Genomic DNA, 26241 nt, shown 5'->3' on the forward strand with positions numbered 1-26241 from the left:
CGCTGCACCATGGGAGTTATAGTTATTCCTACCCCCGGCCCGCTTGCTCTCCCACGGAGACGGGAGGGGCCCAGGAACTCCGTTTCCCATGATGCCAGCGGACGACGCAAGTGACGCCAAAGGCACGCGAGGGAGGGAAGGAGCGACGAGGAAGCAAAGGGAAGATGGCGGACGGGGCCGAGAAGCCAGCGGGGGCGCAACCTGCCCCGGTGTCGTTCGGCTTCACGCGGACAACCGGGCGGAGGCGGTTTCTTTTCGTGACGGGGCAGGATGGCGGCGGCGAAGCGAAGCAGGAGCCTGATTTCCTCTCTGCCATTGAGGGGCGCGAGTTGCAAAGGTAGGAGGAGGCGGCGGGCAACGGTGGTCGTCTGCGCGGCGCGGCGCCTCAGTCGCTCGCTTGGTTTAGGCTGCGCCTGTCCCTGGCGGGCTCGGTGGTGCGGCTTCTGTCGGCAGGGTGGTGTGGCTGATGAGAGAGAGAGAGACGGGGAGGGGGAGATATTCCTGCATGCAGAAAGCTAGCGTGTCAGGCTCTGCCTTCGCCTTCGTTCCGAGAAGGCAGAGGGGATGTCGTAGGGCTTTGGGTTGTTGTTTTTGTTTGTTTTTTAGAGTGTTGGTTCTCAGATTTTCCCTCCTCTAGGTTACACTTTCAGATGAAAAATTTGCTTGTAGCACACCGATTTTTTTATTGATAATACACTGGGAAACAAAAAGAAACAGCTCCCAATCCTGGATCAGGGGTGGGTATTCTGCCTGTCTCTTCCCTGTCCATACTCATGTTACTTAGCCATCCCTGATCCTTGGCCATGATGACTGAGGCCGACAGGAAGCCCACGAACACCTAGAGGGCCACAGGTTGCCAATCTGTTGCAGATGCTGCACAAAACACTTGCATCCCAATGTAGTGATCAGGACTTTCCACCGCAATACAGGCACAGAGATGGGTTCTCCTAATGAACTTACATTCTTCACCAGGGGAGGGGAGAGGAAGGGTGATAAGGGGTTGTGATGGAAGTGAAAGGTACTGTATACAGTGTTTTGTGTTGTAAGACACAAGTATTCCTTAGTAAAGGACGACCATTAATCTTTCAGCAATCTAGTAGTGTGTGTTGCTGGTCAAATCAGCAAGTGACAGTAGATGCATTTCTTACCTGTATTACTGTTTTTGTCAGTCACTTGCAGGGTCAGTAACCTTTATCCCCCCCCCTTAAGTTCCTCTGCAGGGCATGTGAAGGCATTTGAAAAAGTTTGTGCTCTTCTGCAGTTGTGATCCCGAACTGCTGTGTGTGTGTGTGTGTGTGTGTGTGTGTGTGTTTGTAACACAACAAATTCCCTGAATGTGTCGGTCAGTGGTGGGGGAACCCACCACTTACTAAGCCTTATTAAGCCCACCAGACCTCCCCGGTGACCCCTGTTGACCTGTCAAAGTGTCCTGCAGTGGGTTGGCCATATCCTGCTCCCCACCCCGAGGGAAACCACAAATCAGTAGCCCTGGCTCTACCAATGTGTTTTGTTGAAAGCAGTTTCTGTTTCTCCCACCAAGTATGAGAGCACCAGTTGGGTAATGGAGTGAGGCTTTTCAGAATTTCACCCCATTGTACTTTGCTATTCCTCTGTGAGTATACAAGCCCTGTTGTAGTCTTAATTGGTGTATGTTCCTCTGCAGTGTTCGGCCAGCCCCACAACCGAAAGAGCTTGTCATCCCCCTGATCCAGAAGAACAAATGGAAGAAGCCAGAGGACCCTGCACCACCCCAGGAACAGGATGGGAACAGCTGCGTAGAGGCCCAAGCAGTCAGGGAGCTCATTGAAGGTGAGCAACTCCTTACTCCACCTTCTTTAGAATTGCAGCTTTCTCCCGTTCTTGAGAACTGGAGCAGAAAACATCAGGTTGGATTTTTTACTCCATTGGTCATCACAGTAACCAGACAGGCTAGTCACCTAACTCTGAGGCTGTGGAGGCATAAGTGACTCTGAATTGGTGGAAAATGCTCCTTGTCAGTGGAGTTGACAAAAAGCGCTTCTGGTCACTATTGCAACATCAAGGTTCAGGAGGCACTCCCAAGGCTGTGAAGCTGAGGTCAGGATTGTTGATCACCATCAGGCTTGCTTACTCCACCTTAGGTGACTGTTGACACTCTTTAAAAATGAAGATTGTAGTACAAATATCCAGCTTTTCTGGTTTTTGCAAGCAGCTGTACTATATGCTGGACTCTTGTCCTCTCCCACCCCACACCTGTCCTAGGAAGGACTGCTTGACTCTGAGATTTCTTGCCTTAACTCTGCAGTATGTTGCTTATGCTTCAGCTAATTGTTTCTCCATGCCCGGTATGGACATAAAATCAAGAAATAGAACCTGATTGTTTTTGTCATGGTCTGATGATTATCAGCTTGTGGTAACACAGACCTTTTCCTAAACGGCCTCGGTCCGGTATACCTGAAGGAGCGTCTCCACCCCCATCGTTCTGCCCGGACACTGAGGTCCAGCTCCGAGGGCCTTCTGGCGGTTCCCTCATTACGAGAAGCCAAGTTACAGGGAACCAGGCAGAGGGCCTTCTCGGTAGTGGCACCCACCCTGTGGAATGCCCTCCCACTAGAGGTCAAAGAGAACAATTACCAGACCTTTAGAAGGCATCTCAAGGCAGCCCTGTTTAGGGAAGCTTTTAATGTTTGATGGATTTCTGTATTTTAGAATTTCTGTTTTTTTGGAAGCCGCCCAGAGTGGCTGGGGGAACCCGGCCAGATGGGTGGGGTATAAATAATAAATTATTATTATTATTATTATTATTATTATTCCTTTTTTGTTGGAGGCACCAGTGTTGTGGAATGCCCTCCCTGCTGAAATATGCAAGACTGCTTGGTCTTGTCATTCTGCTAGCTCTTGAAGACACACCTGTTTAGACAGTCATTCCCCTGAACGTGAATCTGTCGATCTAACTGTTTTAATTGATCCTTTTAACTGCTCTAATTCTTAAGCTTTTTAACTGGTTTATTTTATTTTAGACTTGTTTCGTGGCACATTTTAATTATGTGCGGATATTTCATAATGGGCTCTCTGCTTGTAAAATGTTTAGAAGCCATTTTTGGTGTGTGAGCAGTATATAAATTAATAAATAATAATAATAATAACTTGCTGTCTTTGCATTCAGAATCTAGGAAGTCGCGGGAGCAATGGGAGAGCGGCACCAAGATAGACCCTACACTTTCCATTCCCCTCCTCATGCAGAATCGTGTCCCTGATGGCTATGAAGACGGAGATAAAGTGGATGTCAGCCTCCGTCCAGAACCGGTAATAGTGGTGGTGGGTCTCTCTGTGGACAACCTTCACAGCTCCTCTTCAGGAGAGTTTAATACTTGTCCTCTTTTTCTCTTCCTCCCCTCACATTGTTAGTCAACTGAGGCAGATTATGAAGAGGTACCAGTAGAAGCCTATGGTCTTGCCATGCTGAAGGGCATGGGCTGGAAAGCAGGCGAGGGCATCGGGCACACCTTCAAGCAGTGAGTCCTTGCTGAGCTATTTGGGGAGTTCCCCCCTTAGGTTCCCTCCCCATAGGTTTTTTTGTTTTGTTTTGCTTTGCTTTGTTACCGTGTTACGTACTTTCGTGTTTTTATATTGTAAACAGCCCTGTGATCCTTGGATAAAGGGTGGTATAGAAATTTAATTAATAATAATAATAATAATAATTAATAATAAATGAACAGAAAAATCTCAAGGAGCTAATGGTCCAGATTCTGGCAGTTCACAAATCACTGATGGGAAGGGAGAGGAAGGGGATTAGATGTGCTGAGGTTCAGATAATAATTTAATCTACTCTAGATTTGGACTCCATCCTATTTCTGCATGCTTGTGTGGGCTCCACTGCTGGGACAGTGATAACTGAACATGGTGAACTCCACAAGGACATAAAGCAGGGTGTTTGGAGTGGCCTGCTTTGCAACTGTGAAACTCTCTTCACTTTGCTGGAATGCTCCACAGCATTAATCCTTGCTGAAGCTACTTTCATTATGGCCACAATTAAGCAGGTGGGGAGTAGTTTTTAACCCATTTCTAGTATTTTAATAAAAGTTCCGCACACAGGTTGTATTGAACTAGGGGTTTAGTATCATCTTTAGCAATGAAGCCTCTGGTGTGGGCCAGCAACAGCTTGAACAAGGATGTAGCCGAAAGATTAAAGCTGAAAATACAGATATGTTAGGGAGCATGCCTTCTCTCAGTCCAAGGTCAGTTACCAATATATTCCAAGCCAGTTATGAGCTAATAGTCCCAGTTCTGCACCAAAAAAAAGTTCCCGGCAGTGGCTGGAGGTTAGGGAATGTGTTCCTATGGGAGGCCTGTCACATGTTACAGACATCATAAAGCACTTTTATTTAGAAAAAAAGCTTCTGCAAGTTAAAGTGACCCAGAGCTGAAGTGAATTTAGCTGCAACCCTAAGAAGGTTGTTGGAGAGAGGCAGTCAGAAGGGAAGAAAAGGTGGAGCTGGAGCAGTGTTGCTAGAGAGAGAGAGTACCCCAGGAATAGGGAACCTTTGGTCCTCCAGATGTTGTTGGACCTCGGCTCCCATTTATCCCTGACCATTGGCCAAGCTGGTTGGGGCTGATGGGAGTTGGGAGTCCCTAAAGACTGGGAGGGTCATGGTTCTCCACCTTTCCTGTAGCCAATTGCTTGGTAGAATTGGCAGCATTCTGAATGCAAAAGTAAAAATAGCTTCCCCAGCTTAGTGGGTGATGGGCTGTGGTAAACCCTTTGTAAATGCCTCTGGCTTGGCATGCCCAGCCCTCACTGGTAGATGTGGCTCCGTAGCATTGCAACCTTTGTTCCCATGGATGCTGAAATCTCTTCTTTGGGACACCCCAAATTTGCTTGGCGGGAACTTTCCCCGGTGATTTGTGGTTGTGCCAAGATTCAAGTCCACTGCTTCCATGCCCAGTTCTGTCCATTATGCAACAGCACGGGGTTGTCTTCTTGCAGGTAGAAACGCTGCCCCAAATGGGACAGGGTCAGTGATGTGTTTCTTTCTCTCATCCCATCCTGCTCCTCTTCTTGCTCACATTAAGAGACGTGAAGCCTCCGGAGCATCGTCTTCGACCCAAGGGCCTGGGCCTTGGAGCAGACCGCTCAGCAGCCCAGGATTTACAATCCTCAGCACCCCGGCGACCCCCCAAACCTGGCGAGGAGCCTTCCAAGAGCAAGGATGAGCCGTTGGGATTGGTTCCAGGAGGTGCAGTCTACATTGAGGCTGGACCTCACAAGGAGCTGTATGGGAAGGTGAGCTGTTTCTTTCTGTGAACTCCTGCCATTTGTCACTTTGTGCTCAGGTCTGTGTTGATCTGGGGTTTAGTATTCTTCAAGCAAGGAGGAGGGGCTCCTGAAAGAGGCATAAACATTCACTAAAAGGTAAAGGGGTAAAGGTCCAGTCGTGTCCGACTCTGGGGTTGCGGCGCTCGTCTCGCTCTATAGGCCGAGGGAGCCGGCGTTTGTCCGCAGACAGCTTCCGGGTCATGTGGCCAGCATAACAAAGCTGCTTCTGGCAAACCAGAGCAGCACACGGAAACGCCGTTTACCTTCCCGCCGGAGCGGTCCCTATTTATCTACTTGCACTTTTATGTGCTTTCGAACTGCTAGGTGGGCAGGAGCTGGGACCGAGCAATGGGAGCTCACCCTGTCGCAGGGATTCGAACCGCCAACCTTCTGATCAGCAAGCCCTAGACTCTGTGGTTTAACCCACAGCGCCACCTGGGTCCCAAAACATTCACTAGGGAAGGCATATAGTTTCTACCCTGACTCTTTCCACCCAACTTAATGCTTCTGCAGCTCAGGACCAGGATACTTGAAAGAGTGTCTCTTTATATTCCCAGTCAATCTTACCCACTCTGCACAATATAAGAATTGGACTTTTAGTGCTGTGGCACCCATCCTTTGGAAAATTATCCCCTGTTAAATATGAGCCAAGCACCATTTGCATTTCCACCCCACCCACCATGTCTACTGAAGACATTTCTTTTCCAACAAGACTTTTAGGTAGAGATATTTCCTAGTTTGCCTCTATATTGGAATTGTTTTTAAAATGTTGTAAATACTGTAGATTTGGGTTGTGTTTTTTTGCTTGTTGGTACCTAGGTGGTTGTGGTGGGGACTTCTCAGCTGCTTCGAAGCCTTTGTACTAGTTTGGTGGGGTCAGCCTATTTTGGGTCTCCGAGTTGAGGTTTGCTTTGTAAGTGTTTCAGAAAGTCCATATAGGCTCTATTCTTTGTTCCTGCTCTACAGATTACTCAGTGGGAAGATACAGATAGATAGCTGAGAATGAGCTTGGTCCGAGATATGAGCAAGGACCATAACAAAACTAGGCTCTGTTATCCATATTTGCCTGTCTTTTTCCTACTTTGGGAAGAGAGTACAATTTGTGGGTCGAATCCAACTTCGTCTGTGCATGAACAGAAAGGACTTCCACTTTGCACAACACAACTGCCCCTTTATTTCTCTCCCCCCACCTCCGCAGCCCTCTGTGTGCCCCCAGATCTGTTCCAGATGATCTGCCAATCCTCCAGAGCAGATTTTGAGGGTCATGCAGGGGAGGGAGGAGTGGAAGGGGAAAACTAGTTATGTAAGTAGAAGTCAACTTTAGCACCCACCCTTTAAATTCTCCCTTTTTTGTTACACCCAAGGCATTCTGGGCATTGCAATTTTCTGAATGACCTTTTGCTCCCCTCTTGCTCATCCACAGATTGAAGGTGTAGATGGAGATAACGCTCGTGTCATGGTGAAATTGGCCATTGGTGGGAAAACAGTAACTGTGAGCCAGCATGGAGTCCGGCCTGTGACCCAGAAGGAATACGATAAGCTGGCCAAAGACCTGAGTAAGTTTTGGCTCCCTTCCCTAATGAGGTCGCCTAAGACTCAATGTGTGTTGCCTTCAGTTCTTTCTTTGTGATCTGTTTTAGGGTTTCCGGTACAGATTTCTGTCTTGCTTTGGGGGCTTGGGTTGCAAATGAGCAGGCAGCTTACGGAGCCTCCCGCCTTCAGTCTGAGCGCCCCCTCAGGTTTGCTGTTTTTTGCCCCTCCCACTGCAGGCCGCCTCAGTAAGGCCCACAAAGAGAAGGAGGCAGAACAGAGGAATGGGACCAAGTATGAATCAGATCACAGCAGAACTTCAGAAGACAAAAAGGAGGAGAGGAAGAGGAAGCACCCGCCCGGGGCCGAGAGGTAATGGCATCAGCAGAGGGTGGGTCAACTGTGCTGCCAGTTCTGGAGAAGCAACTGTACTAGCAGCCTCTTTGCTGGCAGCTTAGTCAAGGCTAGATTCTCCACGGAATTTCTCTAGCCATCAAGAGGAGCCTCTGCCAGGACCACTGTGCATCTTTTAACTTTGCTGCAAAGACTGCTCAGGTTAACTGACAGCCGTTGAAACTGACTGTGGACTAGTTTGCAAGTCACGGTAAGTCACAGGAAGAATAAACACTGGTTTAATCATGAACAAGCTGCATGCTGGCACTTGTGGAAAAACAAACTGCAAATCTTGACTTAGTGTTATGTGGGAACCAGAGAGTGTGGTTTGCTTCTGTCCAACCCAGGAGCCAAGAACAAACCCTGAGAGAGTTCACCCAGCACCTGGTGAGCTTCTTTAGGTAGTGGAAATTATTCCTTTATTCCAACCCCCGGGCTGTGTTTTACTTGATAACAAAGCTTTTAATCTCAATACAATCTGGTACAGTTTAAACCATGGATTTGGAACCTGGGGCTCTCCAGATATTGTTGGACTCCAACACTCATCTATGCCAGTCAGAGTGGTCAGATGTTATTGGAGCTATCTTCTAACAGCTTCTAGAACAGGCATCCCCAAACTGTGGCCCTCCAGATGTTTTGGCCTACAACTCCCATGATCCCTAGCTAACAGGACCAGTGGTCAGGGATGATGGGAATTGTAGTCCAAAACATCTGGAGGGCAAAAGGTTGCAGATGCCTGTTCTAGAATATAAGGAAAGCCCTGCAGGATCAGACTGGTGGCCCACCAATGCATCATCGTGTTCTCACAGTAGCCAGCCAGGTGCCCCAAAGGAAATGCGCAAGCAGGGCCTAAGCACAAGAGCACTCTCCCCAGCTGCAGTTTTCAGTGACTGATCTTCAGAAACATACTAAGCGTGGAGGCAGAGCATAGCCATTGTGGCTAGCAGCCACTGATCTGGAGGGCCACGGGTTACTTGCCCCTGGTTTTAGTGGCGATCCCTCATGAGTGGCACTAATACTTGACTGCTTCTGTGCCTTTTGCTCATAGAGATGACCGTGTTGTGAAGCAGAATAAGGGTGGTAGCGGTGGCACCACCAGCAGCAGCAGCAGCAGCAGCAATAGCAATTCCTCTTCCAGAGCTTCTCACTGGTTGCGGCGAGACCTGCGAGTTCGCTTTGTGGATAAGCTCTTCAAGGGAGGCAAATACTACAATACCAAGGTATTTCATGCAAGTTCCCTTTTTAACATGTGCCAGTTTTATAGGAGGCCTCACTCAGCCCCCCCCCCACTTGCAGCTGTGCCAAGTCTGCACCCATGCCATCTGTCATTTGGGCCATAGGATGGATTTCCAAAGTTAATTGTCTTGAGGGGGTGAGGATCCTTCATCCAAGGTTGGGCTACAGCAGGGCTGTTTTTTGGGAGAGTTGCTTATTTGAAAGCAACTCCTATATAAAAATGCAGCAATTGCATCAAAACCTCTTTTCATCAAGGAAGGATGGGGACTCTCTGCCTTAAAACAAGGGAATCCCCAGTTAAAAGCTGTGATTCAAATCAAATCAATAACCTTTATTAGGCATGACAAGTTCAGAAGCTTCAGAACAAAATTATGAATAAAACATTCGCATTATAAACTTCATGAAATAAAATACATATTAATTGAATTAATATTTTAGAACAATATATCAATTTTCAATTAGCATCCCCTGGTCCTCTCCACAGTGGCCCAATCTCTCTGCGTAAACCAAGCACAAAAACTCAGCCACCACTAAAGTAACTCCATCATTATTATCTGACAATAACCCCTGAATAGTTGGCATTGCCGCGATCGATGCATCCACCTGCAAAGCATCCAGCAATCGTCTTCTCGCATTAATACCGTAATTACAGGAAAAGAAAATGTGGTCCAATGTATCTGGTTCATTCTTCCCGCATTTATATAAACGTTCGGCTTTTGGGAGAGCTAGATATCTTCCTTCTGTCTCCATAGAGGGGAACACGTTGAATCTAGCCAACATGAAGAGCCTGCACCCTTCCTGACTCTTCAAGTTTGCCATATATCCCCCTTTAAAGTCTCTACACATTGGGAGGTTCAGGTGTAATGGGGAGCAGTCCTGAGAGCAAAAGCTGTGGTGATGCAGTCCTGAGAGTTGCCCGTGCCACTTCAGAATGTGAACGCTTTCTACTGTATTGAGGTTAAACTCCCTTTTGATCAGAGTTCCCCACATACCCAAGACCAAGCCTGTTGTACCTGAGCTCTAATCTTAGAGGCAAAATGGCATGAAACCTCGTTCTGGCTTCTCTCCCCACCCTACCCGGCTCCCCTCCAGATGGTAATCGAAGATGTCCTCAAGCCAGACTCCTGTGTCTGCCGAACAGAAGAGGGTCGCGTTCTGGATGGTGAGTGTGTTCCTGACTTCTTCCTGACTATCTCTGGCCTTCCCTTGGAACCTGGGGCTGTCTTTGTGTAGTTAAACTGCCCTCGTATAGTTAAGGTAGAAGAACATTTTCCTATTCTTAAGCAGTAAATAGTAAGGACCAGAGTGCTTAAAAGGCTGGGTGCTTTACCCCTTGCCATTAGAACCCCAGTTTCTTTTTGGAGCCTCTCCCAAATACTGCCCCAAGTGGATCCAGTTTGTCACCTGCAACTTGGGAGGGGGAAGGGTAGAAAATACAGGTGGACTCAAAGGCTACAAAGGGGCCTTCCTATAGGAACGCAAGAGATCGCTCTCTATGGCGGCCAAAGCCCTAGCTTCAGCCAAGGGTGGCAGGAGGGTCTTAGAATGTGACTTGTAATTAGATGGAGAAACTGTGGGTGACCAGGCTAGTGGCCCGCCAAATTGTTGCTACTTCATCTGACCTCTTCTAATGGCTGAAGTAGTAGCCTCTGGGATAGCTCAGTTGGTAGAGCATGAGACTCTTAATTTCAAGGTCACAAGTTCCAGTCTCACATTGGGCAAAAGGACTCCTGCATTGCAAGGGGTTAGACTAGATGGCCCTGTGGTTCCTTCCTTCCTTCCAACTCTATGGTTCCTCCTTCCACAGGAATTCACGAGTCCATGCTGGAGACAGTTATCCCTCGAAGTGATTCGGACTTGGTCATGGTGGTGCTAGGGGAACAGGCTGGCCGGGTGAGTCACAGATCACGATGGGTGGGGCCTGAGCCATTACCATGAGACAGGTTGGGCCTCTCGTGAAATGAACCTGGTATTGATGGCAGAGGAGCAACTGTGGATCACTTTTTCCAGGTGCAAGAGAATCCAGAGAGTTGCTGGGGAGGTCTCTGAGCTTCTCTTTATATTGAAATATGAGCTGCGCAATTCTGCTCTTAAAAAAACACATGCAAATTATTGCAAGTGAAGTGAGAGAGATTCAAGAAAGCACTGGACAGAGAACGACACCAGTGGGGGTGCGGTGGGGGCTTCTTTGTTGTCCTGGCTTCAGAAACATGTAGCCTACATTCCTGATTCAGCTTCCTGGGTGTAGCTTTTAAGCCAAGGCTTTGCTCAATTGGTCTTCAGTCTCAAGACTCGACCCACAAATTCCTAACAATAATGTTCCAATGTTAGTTCTACTTGGAGTGTACTCACTGAAATTAATAGACATGACTAACAGATCCAGCCATTTCAGTGAATCTGTTCTGAGTATGATGGCTGAATACAACCCAGTGTCTCTGAGCATGTGTAGCGTGCTTTTTCCTCTCTTACCATAGCCACCTCTTGCATGTAAAAATGTCATTCCCCTCTCACTCTATATCCCATGGGTTCAAGGGGGCAAGCAATACTTTAAACTTATTTATTTATTTAAAATGATGTGGGCTTACGTCTTAAAGTTATTGCAATCAAGATAATGAATAAACTACATAAGTGGGTGCTAGATGTGATTGTCGGAAAGCAATAGCAGTATTTTGAATTTTATCTGCAGACATCTTGGAGAACAATCAAATGGTTAGGGTTTGTTCATTTTTAATCTAGGGTGGGGAATAGGGGAGGGTGACTTTTCTTCTTTCCTTCCCCACACATTTCCCCATAAGATAGCGGATATTGCAAAGAAATGAGACACTAGGCTAACATTTGTGTCAGCATGCCTTTAGAATATTTATAAAGCTCTGAAATTAAAAACAAAACATTCTGAGTGGTTCCAAACAAGAAAACGTAATCCACAATAAAACTAACACAGTATTTCATGAACTTGGATTAAAAATGCAGTACACATAGCAGATGGTATGTGTCAGATCAATATTACTGGGTACGGAAGGCCTGGGTGATCAGAAGAGGTAATTTATAGTCAGCTTTTCATTAAAATCAATCCCAGAATGGGGTGCAATATACAAGTATATGATACATGATAAAACAATATGAAAAACCAGACAGCAATTATAAACCAAATTGGCATCCCAACACTGTAAGAGTGACAATATTTGTCAGCTAACCAAATCCCTATGTAAATAAAAATGTGCCTACAAAATGCCTAAAGCCCATCAGCAAGGGCAGGGTACCACTATAGAAAATTCCTTCTTGCACATCAGCACACCTCGCATAGTCAGCAGGTGTGGCCCTGGTAAGAGGGTGTCTGTAAGCTCTCCAAAGACTGGACTGGTGCATAGGGAAGCTTTTAATTTTTGATGGATTTCTGTATTTTAGAATTTCTGGGTTTTTTTGGAAGCCGCCCAGAGTGGCTGGGGGAACCCGGCCAGATGGGCGGGGTATAAATAATAAATTATTATTATTATTATTATTATTATTATTATTATTATTATTATGGCTTTATTTCCACATAGGCACCTTGAATGTGGCTTGGTAGCTAATTGGCAACCAGTGCAGTTCCTGTAGACCTGGTGGTGCATGTTCACAGTTAACCACTGTTCTCCCCAACCTTGCTGCCTTGTTGCTGCTTCTGAACCAAGCCTAAAAGCAGCCCTGCACTGCAGCAACCCAGTTGCTAAGTTCCAAATGCATGCACTGCTGTGGCTAAGCTATCCCTGTCCAAGTGACTCCCATAACCAGAGGTGCAAACAGCAGGCAGTGTTTGCTGGTAAAGCTCATGCCAATGTTGAAATCTTAACTTGAAAAGTCAAGGGCAGATGGGAAAGTGGAACTAAGAACACATATATGCATGGTGTGTGATGCTATGCAGTGTGCATGGAGAGAGCAGGCTTGCATCTGTTAAAAAACACCAAAACCCTCTGCAGTCTCAGGCAATGAGTTACCCTCTGCTTTCTCTCCACCTAGGTGGGCCGCATTCTTCGTCGAGACAAGGCGCAGAGCCGTGCACTGGTGCAGCTGCAGCGGGAAGATGAGAAGGTCTTGACACTAGAGTATGATGCTGTCTGTCACTATGTTGGTGGATCAGAGGACGACTGAGCTCCCTCCAGAATCCATAACATCTGCGGGACAGAGGAACTCCTAGACTGGAGGGGCAGCCTTGTTTCTTCAGGGAGGGGAGTGGAATGCTGAGCACATTAGAGGACAATGAACAAGACTGCCTCCATGTTTGAGGCAGGTGCTCAAATCACCCCCACAATTTTCTAGAGTGTTTTTTTAAATATATACAGTATATGTGAACTCTAGGTGTGAGGCTGCTTGCAACGTGCACAGACTTGTTTCTAAACCAATGACAGCACTCTAGAACCTGAGTGTCAAAGATTGCCAAAGGCAAGAACATACAGAGAATGAAATCTAGAGCACAGCCAAATCAGTTGCGGGTCAACTCTTGTTCTAGAGCAACAAGCAATTAGGCTGGCCCCAGATCAAAGCAGTCTAGATCTGTCTGATACAAATCCAGGATTCTCTGGGGCTCCTTAATCAAGAAACCTTTCGGTATCATTTTTTGAACTCTTAAGCCGTGCTCTAGAGATGGACTACTGCAATTTGTATGATCTACATAGGAGGGAGACTGGTATTGTGTGTGTCTGTAGGCGAGACAGCTTGCTCTTAATCTAAAAATGCTTTGAGCATTCAGGGATGGAATCTAAAATTATGTGTGTCTATCCTGGGTTTTCCAGAATGGTGCCTGTTGTTGCTGATAGACCTATGCTTACAGTGTCTGTGGGAAAATATCTTCAAGCAATTCATGGGCAGAAGAGAATACGCATTGTCTTGTACTAAACTGATGGTCTTTCATGAGGACAACAGATTAGGCATTTACCAGGGTATACCGAAAAGAAGGAAGTACACTTATCTTAAAGTCATTCTATAGCAATAGCTTCAGAATGCTGACCTGCACAAACTTGGTCATCTTAACTGGGTGTCTGTGCACTCTTAAAGAGTTGTGTAAGTGGTTACCTAAAAGTGGCATGTGGAAAGTACGTGTCTTCCTAACCTGCTTTCATCTGCTGTGGAAATGAACATAGGAGGACACAGCTTTCAAATAAACCAACTTCCATGGATTGAGTAACTTTCTTTTTAGTTAAGTTGTGCTGTAAGCTGTAAATAAACCTCATGTTTTCCCTTCTCTTTGTGTGGTTGGTAGTATGATTCTGAGGACAGGTGCAACTGTCTCTCTGCCATTGTGACCCTTGGTTCCTTAGGCAGATAGCCTTGACAGCACCCTGTAATTTGACAGTAGGTTTTAGCCCTCGTGGGCTTTTCCAGACCAGATTCTAATCCCTGGTATCTCTTTACTAGATAATCAGTAGTGCTGAGAGAGAACGGGGCCACCACATTGCCCTTAAAGCCTTCATCAGCACTACGCCAGGTCTGTGGAAAAAATATCTCGCCTGCAGGCACAATTCCTCCCCACCCCTTTCTCTGCCAGGATTAATTCTACATGAAGCTAGCTGGGACCATATCCACTCCATTGCACAGTGCAATGGGGCTTTCTCATTACATTGTCCTGGGATAGCTCAAGTCAAGTACAGCATGAGAAGCCTAACCGCAGGGTCATGGGTTCGAGCCCCACATTGGGCATTGCAGGGTGTTGGACTAGATGACCCTCGTTGGCCCTTCCAACCCTCCCTATGATTTAAAATACTGTGCCTGCTTTAGGAATCCACCCAGGCACTAGCAGACTACGAAACCGCTGCCAGAGCAGCAGTGTTGAAGGGGAGGTTATGCATCTCCTCTCTTGCCTCTTAAGCTTCAAACTAGAGGTTAAAACCGGCCAGCAACGCCGAAGGGCTCGGAGTTGCCAGTTTTAAAAATGGCCGCTCCGAAGTCTCCCCGCTCGCCTTCCTTCCACTTTCAAAAATGGCCGCCTATGGCGATATGGCCCCCACCCTCCCCGCGGCCTTTCTTCCAGTTTCCAATATGGCTGCTGAAGCTTCAGCTTCCCTTCTGTGTCACGTGATACGGAGCCGCTCTGCGCCTCCTCTCGGTGGCCTGGGCAAAGCTATCTTGGACAGGCGGCTGGTGTTGACTGCGCGGGGAGCGTGTAAACAAGGCAGGGGAAGAAGGGGCGCCTCAGGTGAGGAGGGGGCGCCCGGGGGGAAGGAGGGCAGGGCACTCCTGGCACCTTTGGGGGCAGGAAGAGATCGAAGGGACGTGCCTGGATCCGAACTGAAACCCCAGTGGTTTGCGTGATAGGAGTTGGGGAGGCAGGAAAAGAGGTTGGGGGGGGGGGCCGGCTGTGCCCCGTAAGGTCGACACGCCGGGGCGGGTAGCGGGAAGAGAAGGCACTTTATTATTACTACTAGGTAAAGGTAAAGGGACCCCTGACCATTAGGTCCAGTCGTGACCGACTCTGGGGTTGCGCGCTCATCTCGCATTATTGGCCGAGGGAGCCGGTGTATAGCTTCCAGGTCATGTGGCCAGCATGACAAAGCCGCTTCTGGCAAACCAGAGCAGCACATGGAAACGCCGTTTACCTTCCCGCTGTAGCGGTTCCTACCGGTATTTATCTACTTGCATTTTGACGTGCTTTCGAACTGCTAGGTTGGCAGGAGCTGGGACCAAGCAACGGGAGCTCACCCCGTCACAGGGATTCGAACTGCCGACCTTCTGATCAGCAAGCCCTAGGCCAGGGGTCCCCAGACTACGGCCCGGGGGCCGGATGCGGCCCAATTAGCCTGCCAATCCGGCCCGCGACGACCCCCGCTGCCCGCCGCTGCCGCCCGCTCTTACGGTGCGCAGCTCGGCAGCGCTCTTCCGGGTTGGGAAAAAAGCGCCGAAAATCCTTTGTGCGCATGCGTATGGGCCTCTCCCAACCCGGAAGATGTCATTTCTGGTGCACTTCCGGGTCGGGAGAGGCCCACGCGCATGCGCACAACGGATTTTCAGCGCTTTTCCCACCCTGGAAGCGCGCCGCCGCGCCAGTAAGCGCCCGTGCGCATGCGCACGGGCGCGCACTCCCCCGCCCGCCGGCCCGCACAGGCGCACGCTCCCCCGCCCTCCGGCCCGCCGTGCGATCGGCGCGGTGGGAACCGGCCCAAACGCCGGTAAGTCTGGGGACCCCTGCCCTAGGCTCAGTGGTTTAACCACAGCGCCACCTGGGTCCCTATTATTACTACTACTACTACCAATTATATATATACACGTGTGTGTGTGTATGTGTATATATCCTTATATACTTTTATATATGCACACCCCACCTTTTTCCCTGACAGGGACTCAAGGCGGCTTACAGATAAAATAAGAACAGCTCAAAACATTGGTTGGGGGGGGCATCATTAAAGACAATTAAATATATATTTGTCTAGATATAACATTTTAAATGCATATTCATTTATTTATTTAGAGCGTTTGTTCCTTGGCTCATCAGCCAAAACAGCTCCCATGAAATCAAAGCAAGACTACCCACAGGCTTACATTCTAATCAAGAAATAAAAATGCCACACACAAGGGAAAAGGGACAAGTAGGGAAGAGGAAAATAGAAAACGCAAAACTCAGGCACCAATTTCTAGACTGTCCTTCCTCTATTGAGCGGCTGACATAGTTCAGAGGCAGGAGGTGCCTGATGGAGCCGGGCTCCAGCGAAGTGGATGCAGCGAACCCTGCTTCCCATCTCTCTCCCTCTCCCTCTGAGGCAGCTTGATGAATTGGCTGCCCCCACATGACGGTTGAGGGGAGAAGAGGCCTGAAGAAGCTGGCCTTTTGCAGCAGAGCTAATGGGAAAACTTACAGATAATTACAATAAAAACTGCATGGCACCAGCCCTGCTGTTCCAAAGTCGGAGGGTATTCCAAACTCTGGGAGCAGCCACCATCGCGAAGGCCCTCTCCTGGACCTCAGTTGCAGGGGCATTTACAGAGAATGTATACCTCCCAAGTGGGAAAATGGATTGGAGGAAGCCACGTGCAGGTTATGGTAGAATAAGACTTGGGGAAAGTGGAAGAATCCAGGAAGGATCCCATTTCAGAGCTGGTTTGCTGGAGGCGGTGAGAGGCAGTACTGGGGATCTGGGGCCAAGGGAGGGTGTCATGGGGGTTGTTATGGGCGGTAGAAAGAATCTGAACAGGATTAAAAATACATTAAAACAGGCACCCCCAAACTGCAGCCCTCCAGATGTTTTGGCCTACAACTCCCATGATCCCCAGCTAAAAGGACCAGTGGTCAGGGATGATGGGAATTGTAGTCCAAAACATCTGGAGGGCCAAAGTTTGGGATGCCTGCATTAAAACATCAGTCATTAAAAACTTCCCTAAACAGGGCTGCCTTCAGATGTCTTCTAATCTAAACGTCAGATAGTTGTTTATTTTTTGACATCTTGATGACAAGATTTGTAAGCTGGAGGAGCAGGGAAACAATGAGAATAACAAATGTAACAGGAGCTGCTTTTTGTGTCCTTGGCGTTGCTCCTCTGTGTTGATTTCTGTTTCTGACTTCCTCCTCTCCCTGGAATGGCAACCGTCATATTGGGAAGCAGTGTGCGGGAGCAGGCACCCCCTGTGTTCCTGACCCTCTTGAGGGGTGTGCCCCACACAGGCTCATCATGGCACAGCAACGTGGGGTCAACAGCCTCCGCTTCAACCAAGATCAGAGTAAGTGATCTGGATCTCCAGCTTGGATCCTCCACTGCACTTTTACTAGGAGTCATGAGCTCCCCCAAAACTGAACCTTTCTTTTCGGAGAACTGAAGGATCTTGGGCCCTGAGGAGACATTAGCCTCTGACTAATGCTTTCCATTGTGGTTAACTTCTAAATTGGGAGGTGCTGGGGCTCAAGCCTACCTCAGAGCTCTTCCTACAATCCCAAGTGATTGGAGAGTATGCAGTGTTTATTTATGGGTGAAAGAAAAGCCCTTTGTTGCTGCTTGGAGGCTTGTTTTATAGCTTGATTTGTTTTAAGGCAAATTGACTGCAGGGCTTCATCTTGACTCAGACTACACCTTCAAGTGCTACATTTTCAGCGTGTTTTTATTTCCTTTCGTTTATTTTATATGCTGCTCTTCCCTCCAGCACCTGCAAAATAAATATTAAAAAACCCTAAAAGTGGTTTGTGGCAATAAAAATATACATACAAAATATATATATTTAAAATCAATTTATTAGATTTTCCAATTAAAACACATTAAAAGACATTAAACAAAACCAACAAACATTAAAAAACAATACCACACATACAGTACATCAATCTTTTTTAACAATTCTCTCCAAATCTCTCGTTCTCAATGCTCCGCCGAGCTTGACTTCCCTCCCTCCCCTCATTTGGTTTTCTATTCAATTCTTATCTTGCAGTTCCTTTATACCTCCCATTTAATGTCAATTCGTAGGATTTATTTCAGTCCTGCAAGTGTCTTTAAACTTCTACAGTTCTTTTCCATATAGTCCACAAATTTACTCCAGTCTCTTTGGAACCTTGCTTCCCCCTGGTTCCGAATCCTGCTAGTCAGTCTCGCTAGTTCTGCATAGTCTATCATTTTTGTCTGCCACTCTTCAATTGTCGGTAAGTCCTGAGTTTTCCATTTTGGGGCTAACAATGTCCTAGCCGCAGTTGTCGCATACAAAAATAGTATATTGTCCTCCTTTGTAATCTCTTGTCCTATAATTCCTAACAAAAATGCTTCTGGTTTTTTGGGGAAAGTGTACTTGAAAATCTTTTTCAGTTCATTATATATCATTTCCCAAAATTCTTTAACTTTTTCGCATTTCCACCACATATGATAAAAATCCCCTTCCTTCTAATTACATTTCCAGCACATTCTATTGCTCATTCTATACATTCTAGATAATTTCACTGGGGTTAAATGCCATCTATACAAAAATATACATACAAAATAGCCAGGCATTATCGATCCATTCCTTCTTCCACTGTAGGCTGCTTCTGCTGTGCTATGGAGACTGGGGTTCGGATCTATAATGTGGAGCCTCTCATGGAGAAAGGGCACCTTGGTAAGAAATGGAGGGGCCTGAAAATGGAATTGTGGGGTATCTGTTTCTTCTACATGCAGGTGTGTGTCCTAAAAATACCTCTCTCTCTCTCTTTCCTTCTGCCAGATCATGAACAGGTGGGCAGCGTGGGATTGGTTGAAATGTTACACCGATCCAATCTCCTTGCTATTGTCGGTGGAGGTGGCAACCCCAAATTCTCTGAGATCTCAGGTATGTATCTTAAGGGAAAGAAGGGAGGGAGGCCGTCAGAACATAGAAATCTATGGAGATATATATTTGCTTCATTTCCATCACTGAATACTTATAACCTCCAAAGACGGGGGAAGTTATCTGCTTGTTGGTTTTCTATGATTTTCTTTTCTCACACCCCCAATGTTTCCTTTATAGTCTTGATCTGGGATGATGCCCGTGAAGGAAAGGAGGGCAAGGAGAAGCTGGTGCTAGAATTCACCTTCACCAAGCCAGCCCTGGCTGTGCGCATGAGGCATGACAAGTATGTGCAAGAACCACCCTGTTTCACCAGGTTTTAGAGCTGAAGTAGGATGGGGTATATGGAGACATGTTCACAGCAGAGGAAAAAATGGGATGTAAATGAAGGCACACTACCTTCATTTCTAGTACTTTTGCGTATGGCGTTTCCAAATCCAGATTTTGCACCCAGGAATGTGCTTAAAACCCAGCTGTCCATATCAACACAACACAACTGATTGTGTACAGATTGACTGTTGTTTGAAGTGAGTGGACGTAACGATTTAACACAGGCATCCCCAAATTTTGGCCCTCCAGATGTTTTGGACTACAATTCCCATCTTCCCCGACCACTGGTCCTGTTAGCCAGGGATCATGGGAGTTGTAGGCCAAAACATCTAGAGGGCCGCAGTTTGGGGATGCCTGATTTAACAGCTTTGATGACAATGACAATAAAACAAAAGCATCAGCAAAAAAAATAGAAGGATCCAACATAAGTCTTGCAATAAAAAAAACAGGACTACAGTAGAATAAACACATCAATGTGTACAGGATTTTTTAGTGCTGTAAATGTGGCAATGAGAGGATGGCGTCTGTACAGCCATGCACTATCTGTGCCTCATATCATCAGGTCTTGGGAACTTTATACGTTTGTGTATTTTTTTCCTTTTTCTGCCTGTGTTAGGAACAGAAGCACATTTTATCCTGCATGTGCTAAATTTGAGGAAGGGAGAGAGGCATTTAGATTTTTTTTAAAAGCTGCCAGAATGTAAGCTTGGATCATTGGTTCTTGTCAGGGGGACACCGTACAGGGAGCCTCCCCCCCCCCCCCGGTCATCCTGACCAGCACTTCGCCCAGCAACAGCGGTAGCAGCGGGTCAGGCGGGGGGGGGGATGAGGAATGGAGTGGAATGGAGGGAGGGCTCGGTGAGGCATCCGAGCCCTTGCACCGCCCCAGCCATCTAGTGGAGGAAGGAGGGCTCAGCGATGTATCAGAGCCCCTGCACTGCCCAAGCCAACAGGTGGAAGAGGGAGCGCAGCCGCTTCCGGCACCCGAATTGAGGCGCGCCCCCAAATGCAGGTTTAGGGGCGGCGTTTTGGGGTCCCCAAGCTATTATGCTGGCCCCGAAGCAGAGAAACCGGCATCAGAGCCCCTGCACCACTCTGACCAACAAGTGGAGGAGGGATGGCTCAGGGAGACGCACTGCCCCAGCCAGCCAGGGGAAGAAGGCGTTCGCCCAAACGCAGGGCGAAGGGGCGGCGTTTCAGGGTGCCCAGGTTATTATGCTGGCCCCGAAACCAACGGACGCCATTGCCGGATTCTGCGAGTGACTAGGAGGTCATGTTTTCTGCTATCTCTGCACTGTAAATAATATGCACAATAAAACCTTAAAAGACCGATCAGACTGGAGCGTCTTTACTCGAGAGTAGCTGCAACAATCCCCTGACAGTTCCCATCTGAATCCTCCAAGGTGATAAAGAACTGAAGTTTTCCTTTTCCAAAAATGTGCTCTATAGCCAATGGAGCAGCTCTGCCATTAATGCAACATTCTTCAAAGTCAGCTACATCCTTTGCAGAACATTTCTCAGATATACATGCATGTATAGATGTACACGTGCAGAGAGAGCAAGAGTGAGTTTCAATTACAATCCATTTAGTTCTGTACTGTACTTTTATTTTGCTCTTCCCACTCCCAGGATCATCATTGTGTTGCGGAATCGAATCTATGTCTACTCCTTCCCAGATAACCCCACCAAGCTCTTTGAGTTTGACACTCGGGAAAACCCCAAAGGTATGAGTCCCATACAGTCTCTGTCTCTCTCTTCTGCTACCTTCACCTGAACAGCCCCTTCTTAGGTCAGCAGACCCCATCGCAGTCCTATTCATGTCCGAGAATCGAGCCCAGCTCTGATTGTTGTCTGTTTGCTTTTCTCTTCTACTTCAGGACTCTGTGATCTCTGCCCCAGCTTGGAGAAGCAGCTCCTGGTTTTCCCTGGGCATAAATGTGGCAGTTTGCAGCTAGTGGTAAGTGGAGAGGGCAGGGCAGGGAGACACAGGAAAGCCATCAACAAACCCATCCTTAGTCAGGGCTAGCTTATTATCACTGTCATTTAACTATTTGGAACTGCCTTTGTTGAGCAGTAACAAGGATCTTTCTAATCGCAAAAAAGACAACCTGGCTCACCCAGAACCAAAGGCGGTTTATCCCATTCCCATGTAGTACAGGAAAGGTCAAGGGCATTATCATTCCTCATCAAGGATTGTATCCAAAGCTGTGCTAGTGTGGTTCTGCTGGTGCATTGCCCTGCATGTACCCCAAAATCTACTCTGGGGGGGCCCTAACCCTCTGGCGCTGGTTTTGAGGGCTTGCAAGGGGGTTGGAGAGATCAGGAGAGGAAGAGCACATTGAAGTTCCTTGCCACTACAGAGACATGTGGTTGGATCTGGCTGCCATGCTGGTGGTTGGTTGTAGGATGATAAGCTGGCAGGTGGAACTGCAGTTTCCTGGCTCAGTTACTGGATGTTTTTGCTCATTTGCAGATTCTAGTTTTTTTTATTGATAGATTGTTTATTTTGCTTGGTTTAGCAACCATATTCACAGATGGGTTATCAAGCAGTCACAGGCAGGGTGTGAACATGGTTACACATCCCTAGTATTGAAACATTTCAGAATTCTGTGTCCTGCATCATGAAAAGCTGTGTGTGTGCGCGCGTCAAGTTAAAACAGTTTGCATATGGGGTGCAGTGCTCATCTTGCTTTCAGGCTGAGGGAGCCGGCGTTTGTCTGCAGACAGCTTTCCGGGTCATGTGGCCAGCATGTCTAAACCACTTCTGGTGCAATGGAATACTGTGACAGAAACCAGAGCACACACAAAAGCTGTTTACCTCCCCACCGCAGCAGTACCTATTTATCTACTTGCACTGATGTGCTTTCAAACTGCTAAGTTGGTAGAAGCTGGGACAGAGCAGTGGGAGCTCACTCCATCACTGGGATTCGAACCGCCGACCTTACGATCAGCAAGGCCAAGAGGCTCAGTGGTTTAGACCACAATGCCACCTACTCTCCTACTGTTCCCCCTTACCTTACTGCGCTAGCAAGAAGTTGCACAGTGGCTTCCATTGTATTCAGTTTTGTTTTACGGGGATGAGTAAAGGTCTACGCAGGGCACTGATTGCCTCCCTCCCTGGTAACAGAAAATCTTGCCTGGTCAAATCTCAGCATTGCTACCACCCCAGGCTTCTGAAATTCCTCCAAGCAGTGCCCCTATACTTGGGGTTTTCCTTGCAGTAATAAGGTGACTTATTGCCAGGTGAGTTTTGCCCAGTGCACACAAACATCCTGAGGTCAAGCGGGGAAGGGAGAATGCAAGCATGATGTGCCACATGATCAGTCACTAGGGTGTTTTTCGGGGGGGGTGGGGGGGATGTTCTGTCTGGACCAGCCTCCCATGTCTGTGGCTGTGCTGAAACTTGATATTCCCAGTCAAGTGCTAGTATGTGAATCACTAGTTCATTTAGAATCCCACCTTCCGGCTGCTCAGTCACGTGACTTGGAGCAAGCAAGGCTGCCTATTGGATCATGCTGCTGCTTCTTTTGACCAAAAACTGTTTTGTCCCCAACTTAGGATCTTTCCAGCACCAAGCCTGGGACCTCCTCTGCCCCGTTCACGATCAACGCCCACCAGAGCGAGATTGCCTGCATCTCTCTCAACCAGCAGGGGACTGTGGTGGCCTCTGCCTCTAAGAAAGGGACCCTCATCCGCCTCTTTGACACCCAGACCAAGGAGAAGCTGGTGGAGCTCAGGAGGGGAACAGATCCAGCTACCTTGTACTGGTGAGAAATGACACACTCCCAGCCATGCATGCTAGGAAGACATTCTTCACGAAATAGATTAATACTTCCTGGAAACTTTAAGAAAGCGTTCCAGAAGTTTCTTCAACGTGTGGGAGTGGCACTCCAAGCTTAATTGTCGTTAGCTGGAGATGCAGTTAAAAGGAAGAAGTTGAGTTTGCAAGGTGAGGTACGAGGAAAGCACACATACGCTGTTAGTACGCATGCTTACAGCTAGTTTGGATATATGGTGAAGTGTGCTGCTGATACTATGAGTTTTCGGTATCAGGACTGTTTATTACGAGGCTGAAAGTCTACCGTGCCAGAGAGAGGAAGAAGGAGTGTAAATAGTTTGTAGATAGTAGTAACTGAAAATGCTTGTATAACCAAATGCTTACATAAAGTAATTATTGAGTGTGGCTACAGTTCTTGTTGTCTGCTGCCAGGGAAACTCTGCTAGACACTTTGGGAAGCAGTTATGGCCGGTAACCTCTAATAATGGACTGGGTCCTCAGCCACAGAGTACTCCTAAGATACACGCTTAGAGGTGCTCAGCCGTTGAGCAATGCTGTAGTCACTTCACTTGGGGCAGCCCTTGATGCCAAGCATGTGTGCTACCCTAGCAAGGCCTGTGTTGGTGTGATCTCATGAGCTGCCGGAAAGCAGAACTGTATGCTTCTGTTGGTCCTCTGATTACAGCTTGCAGATCACTGTCCCAGGTGGTTCACGATCAAAGATGAGCAGAAAGCTATTTTGGAAGCGAAACAGCTACAGTGGTGCCTCGCTTAACGAATGCTTAACAACGAAATTTCCGCTTAACGAAAGGTTTTTTCTAGCGGAGGTTGCCTCGCTAGACGAATTCATTTTACGAAAAATTCGTCTAGCGAATCGCGGTTTCCCATAGGAATGCATTGAAATTCAATTAATGCATTCCTATGGGCAAAAAAATATTAAAAAAATTCAATGCATTCCTATGGGATTCGCTAGACAAATTTTTCGTTATAAGAAAAGACCCGTGGAACGAATTAAATTCGTCTAGCGAGGCACCACTGTACAGTTATTTTCAGGGATAGGGCCCTCCCAGGCCCGGCTCTAGGGGTAGTCTCGGGGGCACCAGGGTGCCGGGCCGGCAGGAGGGCGCTGCACGGCGAAGCGGGGGCACCGGAACAATCTCCACGCCACAGCGCCAGGGCGCCCGACCGGCTTGAGACGGCCCTGGGCCCTCCTAGGTGTTGTTGTTGGAAGCCTCTCAGCCCCCGGCAGCATGGTCAGTGGTCAGGTGGGCATGGCAGTCCAGTGACATCGAGGAGCATTGGGCAGATAGTTTTGTGGGACTTTGGGAGAGACGCTCTGCAGTGGTGACTCTACTTTTACCTCTCCTGCTCTTTTTGCAGGGAATTTGTCATTGTGCGGATGCAGTGGTGGGGAAGAGATTTTTAACCCCCTTGGCCTTCTCTTCCCTCCACAGCATTAACTTCAGCCACGACTCCTCATTTCTCTGTGCCTCCAGTGACAAAGGGACCGTCCACATCTTTGCCCTGAAGGATACCCGCCTAAATCGGCGCTCAGCGTAGGTAGTCGGTCGATGGGCTCGAGGGGAAAGCCTTGCCGCCTGTACTGTTCTGACCCTCTTCCTCCCCCCCCCCCCTCTTGCAGGTTGGCCCGTGTGGGAAAGGTCGGGCCCATGATAGGCCAGTACGTGGATTCTCAGTGGAGTCTGGCCAGCTTCACGGTGCCAGCGGAGTCTGCCTGCATCTGCGCCTTTGGCAGGAATACCTCCAAGAACGTCAACTCGGTCATTGGTGAGTGGCACGGACAGGTGGCTGTGGGTGACTCTGTTGCCCTGTGTCGGCTGCTTGACAGCTCGCTGCAGAACAGCTGCAGCTGTGCCCCATGGCCAGCCCTAACGTTAGACAGGAGAACACAGCCTGCCTCGTGTGGTGGTTTGGCTGCCACTGAACAGCAACAAATTGCCCGTTCTGGAGTTTATTGTTATAATCTCTTCCCACACTCCCGCAGCTCGGCCACAGACATAGGAGGGAGGCCCCATTGTGAACTTCCTTCCTCGTAAGCTCTCTTTGGATTAATCGTTCCTGCCATGTCCAGAGTGTCTCAGTTCTGTTTCTCCTCCTACAGCTATCTGCGTCGATGGCACTTTCCACAAATATGTCTTTACCCCGGATGGCAATTGCAACCGTGAGGCCTTTGACGTCTACCTGGATATATGCGACGATGATGACTTTTGAGCCCAGCTGAGCCCCGGCCATGTGCAGGCGGAAGAAGCATGCTGGGCAACTGGGGGAGCGTTTGCTTTGGGGCATGTTAAGGACCCAGGTTGGGCAAGACAAGGTTCTGGTGGGAATCCCACTGGACTTTTATGATGGGGTGGGATAGATCCTCAGAGAACTCTCCTCTCGATGCTGTCGCCTCGGGTATCCTGTTCCTATGCTCCCTTTGCTTGGCTACCCATCCCATGTGAGACCAGTGAGAAGGCTCTCTGGGGTGGAGTGTTTGGAAAGAGCACTTTTCAGATGTCTGCTCAGCCTGGATTTTGGAAGCTGGGGAGGCGGGTTCTCAGCTCTTGGCAGACCTTCGGAGGGGGCAGGGTGGAGAAGGGGTAGAACTATCATTAAAGTTCAAGTGCAAATGCTTCTCATTTGCTTTATTGTCATTCTGTAAGGGGTGGAAGACAGAGGCTGACGAATCCAGACCTAGCCTAGGACTAATAGTGCTCTTAGAGGGTCATTCATTTGCATCAGTCGGGAGGGAATGAATAATCACTTTGTGTGCAGGAATGGCAGGGATGAGGGGGAAGTATTGTTGGAAAAATGGTAGGCCACACATCATGAGCCAGTGCTAGTAGGTACAGCCCCCTGCCCCCTCAACACCCTTTTTCCCCCACATGGCTTTCTGATTTGCGCATTTTGGCTCTAGTGAGTGCAACGCAGGTGGCACTGTGGGTTAAACCACAGAGCCTAGGGCTTGCCGATCAGAAGGTCAGCGGTTCGAATCCCCGTGACGGGGTGAGCTCCCGTTGCTCGGTCCATGCTCCTGCCAACCTAGCAGTTCGAAAGCACGTCAAAGTGCAAGTAGATAAATAGGTACTGTGAGGGACAGGGGATATCGCGAAGTCCCTCCCCTCCTGAGTTCAAGCCCGTCCCCGAGCAAAGGGGAAAGCAGGGAGAGTTCCGATTCCAGTGGGGAAGCAGGAAGTCGTGTCCGAGGCTCAGGCAAGGTAGAGGAGCCAGGGTCCCAGGTGGGACAGGAAGGGGCAAGCAAGGGGGGAAGACCCATCCCTCCAACTCCAGAATTACGCAGGAAAAGGAGGGGCAAGAGGATGGGTCTGCCAAAGCTTTTGTGTTGGAGAAAGACGCGCCAAAAGCCATTAGGAGGTTCTGAAACCGACTGACAACATCGCTCCGTGTAAATAGCAATGACTTGAGCACTGTAAATACG

At 48.2% G+C, this 26241-nt stretch overlaps 2 protein-coding genes across 3 annotated transcripts; both read left to right on the forward strand.

The window, feature by feature from the left end:
- The first annotated feature begins 136 nt into the window (after positions 1–136).
- GPKOW (G-patch domain and KOW motifs) lies at positions 137–13670 on the forward strand. The gene is made up of 11 exons (XM_035097031.2): positions 137–337; positions 1664–1809; positions 3146–3285; positions 3388–3494; positions 5053–5263; positions 6720–6852; positions 7066–7198; positions 8268–8439; positions 9548–9617; positions 10263–10348; positions 12449–13670. Exons 1-11 carry the CDS (start codon positions 165–167, stop codon positions 12578–12580), a joined length of 1503 nt encoding a protein of 500 aa, XP_034952922.1. The 5' UTR covers positions 137–164; the 3' UTR covers positions 12581–13670.
- Positions 13671–14497: 827 nt separating this feature from the next.
- Positions 14498–25437, forward strand: WDR45 (WD repeat domain 45). Of its 2 annotated transcripts, none has more exons than XM_035140912.2 (11): positions 14498–14621; positions 17020–17134; positions 18410–18484; positions 18590–18694; positions 18872–18977; positions 20651–20745; positions 20899–20978; positions 22580–22788; positions 24254–24355; positions 24442–24587; positions 24922–25437. In XM_035140912.2, the coding sequence occupies exons 2-11, from the start codon at positions 17086–17088 to the stop codon at positions 25029–25031; spliced, it is 1077 nt and encodes a 358-aa protein (XP_034996803.1). In that variant the 5' UTR covers positions 14498–14621; positions 17020–17085; the 3' UTR covers positions 25032–25437. The 2 variants fall into 2 exon arrangements, with proteins under 2 accessions (XP_034996803.1, XP_034996805.1); XM_035140914.2 differs by having other exon boundaries at positions 14521–14621; positions 17017–17134.
- The last annotated feature ends 804 nt before the right edge of the window (positions 25438–26241 follow it).

The sequence above is a fragment of the Zootoca vivipara genome, chromosome 16 (assembly GCF_963506605.1).
Source record: "Zootoca vivipara chromosome 16, rZooViv1.1, whole genome shotgun sequence".
Taxonomy (NCBI): Eukaryota; Metazoa; Chordata; class Lepidosauria; order Squamata; family Lacertidae; genus Zootoca; species Zootoca vivipara.

Excerpts from the sequence above, each read along its gene's own strand:
- GPKOW (XM_035097031.2), top strand. The coding sequence starts at position 165 with ATGGCGGACGGGGCCGAGAAGCCAGCGGGGGCGCAACCTGCCCCGGTG. Across the intron at positions 338-1,663 it reads GAGGGGCGCGAGTTGCAAAG|TGTTCGGCCAGCCCCACAAC; the intron begins GTAGGAGGAGGC and ends GTTCCTCTGCAG. Across the intron at positions 9,618-10,262 it reads AGAGGGTCGCGTTCTGGATG|GAATTCACGAGTCCATGCTG; the intron begins GTGAGTGTGTTC and ends CTCCTTCCACAG.
- WDR45 (XM_035140912.2), top strand. The coding sequence starts at position 17,086 with ATGGCACAGCAACGTGGGGTCAACAGCCTCCGCTTCAACCAAGATCAG. Across the intron at positions 18,978-20,650 it reads GTGCGCATGAGGCATGACAA|GATCATCATTGTGTTGCGGA; the intron begins GTATGTGCAAGA and ends TCCCACTCCCAG. Across the intron at positions 24,356-24,441 it reads CGCCTAAATCGGCGCTCAGC|GTTGGCCCGTGTGGGAAAGG; the intron begins GTAGGTAGTCGG and ends CCCCTCTTGCAG.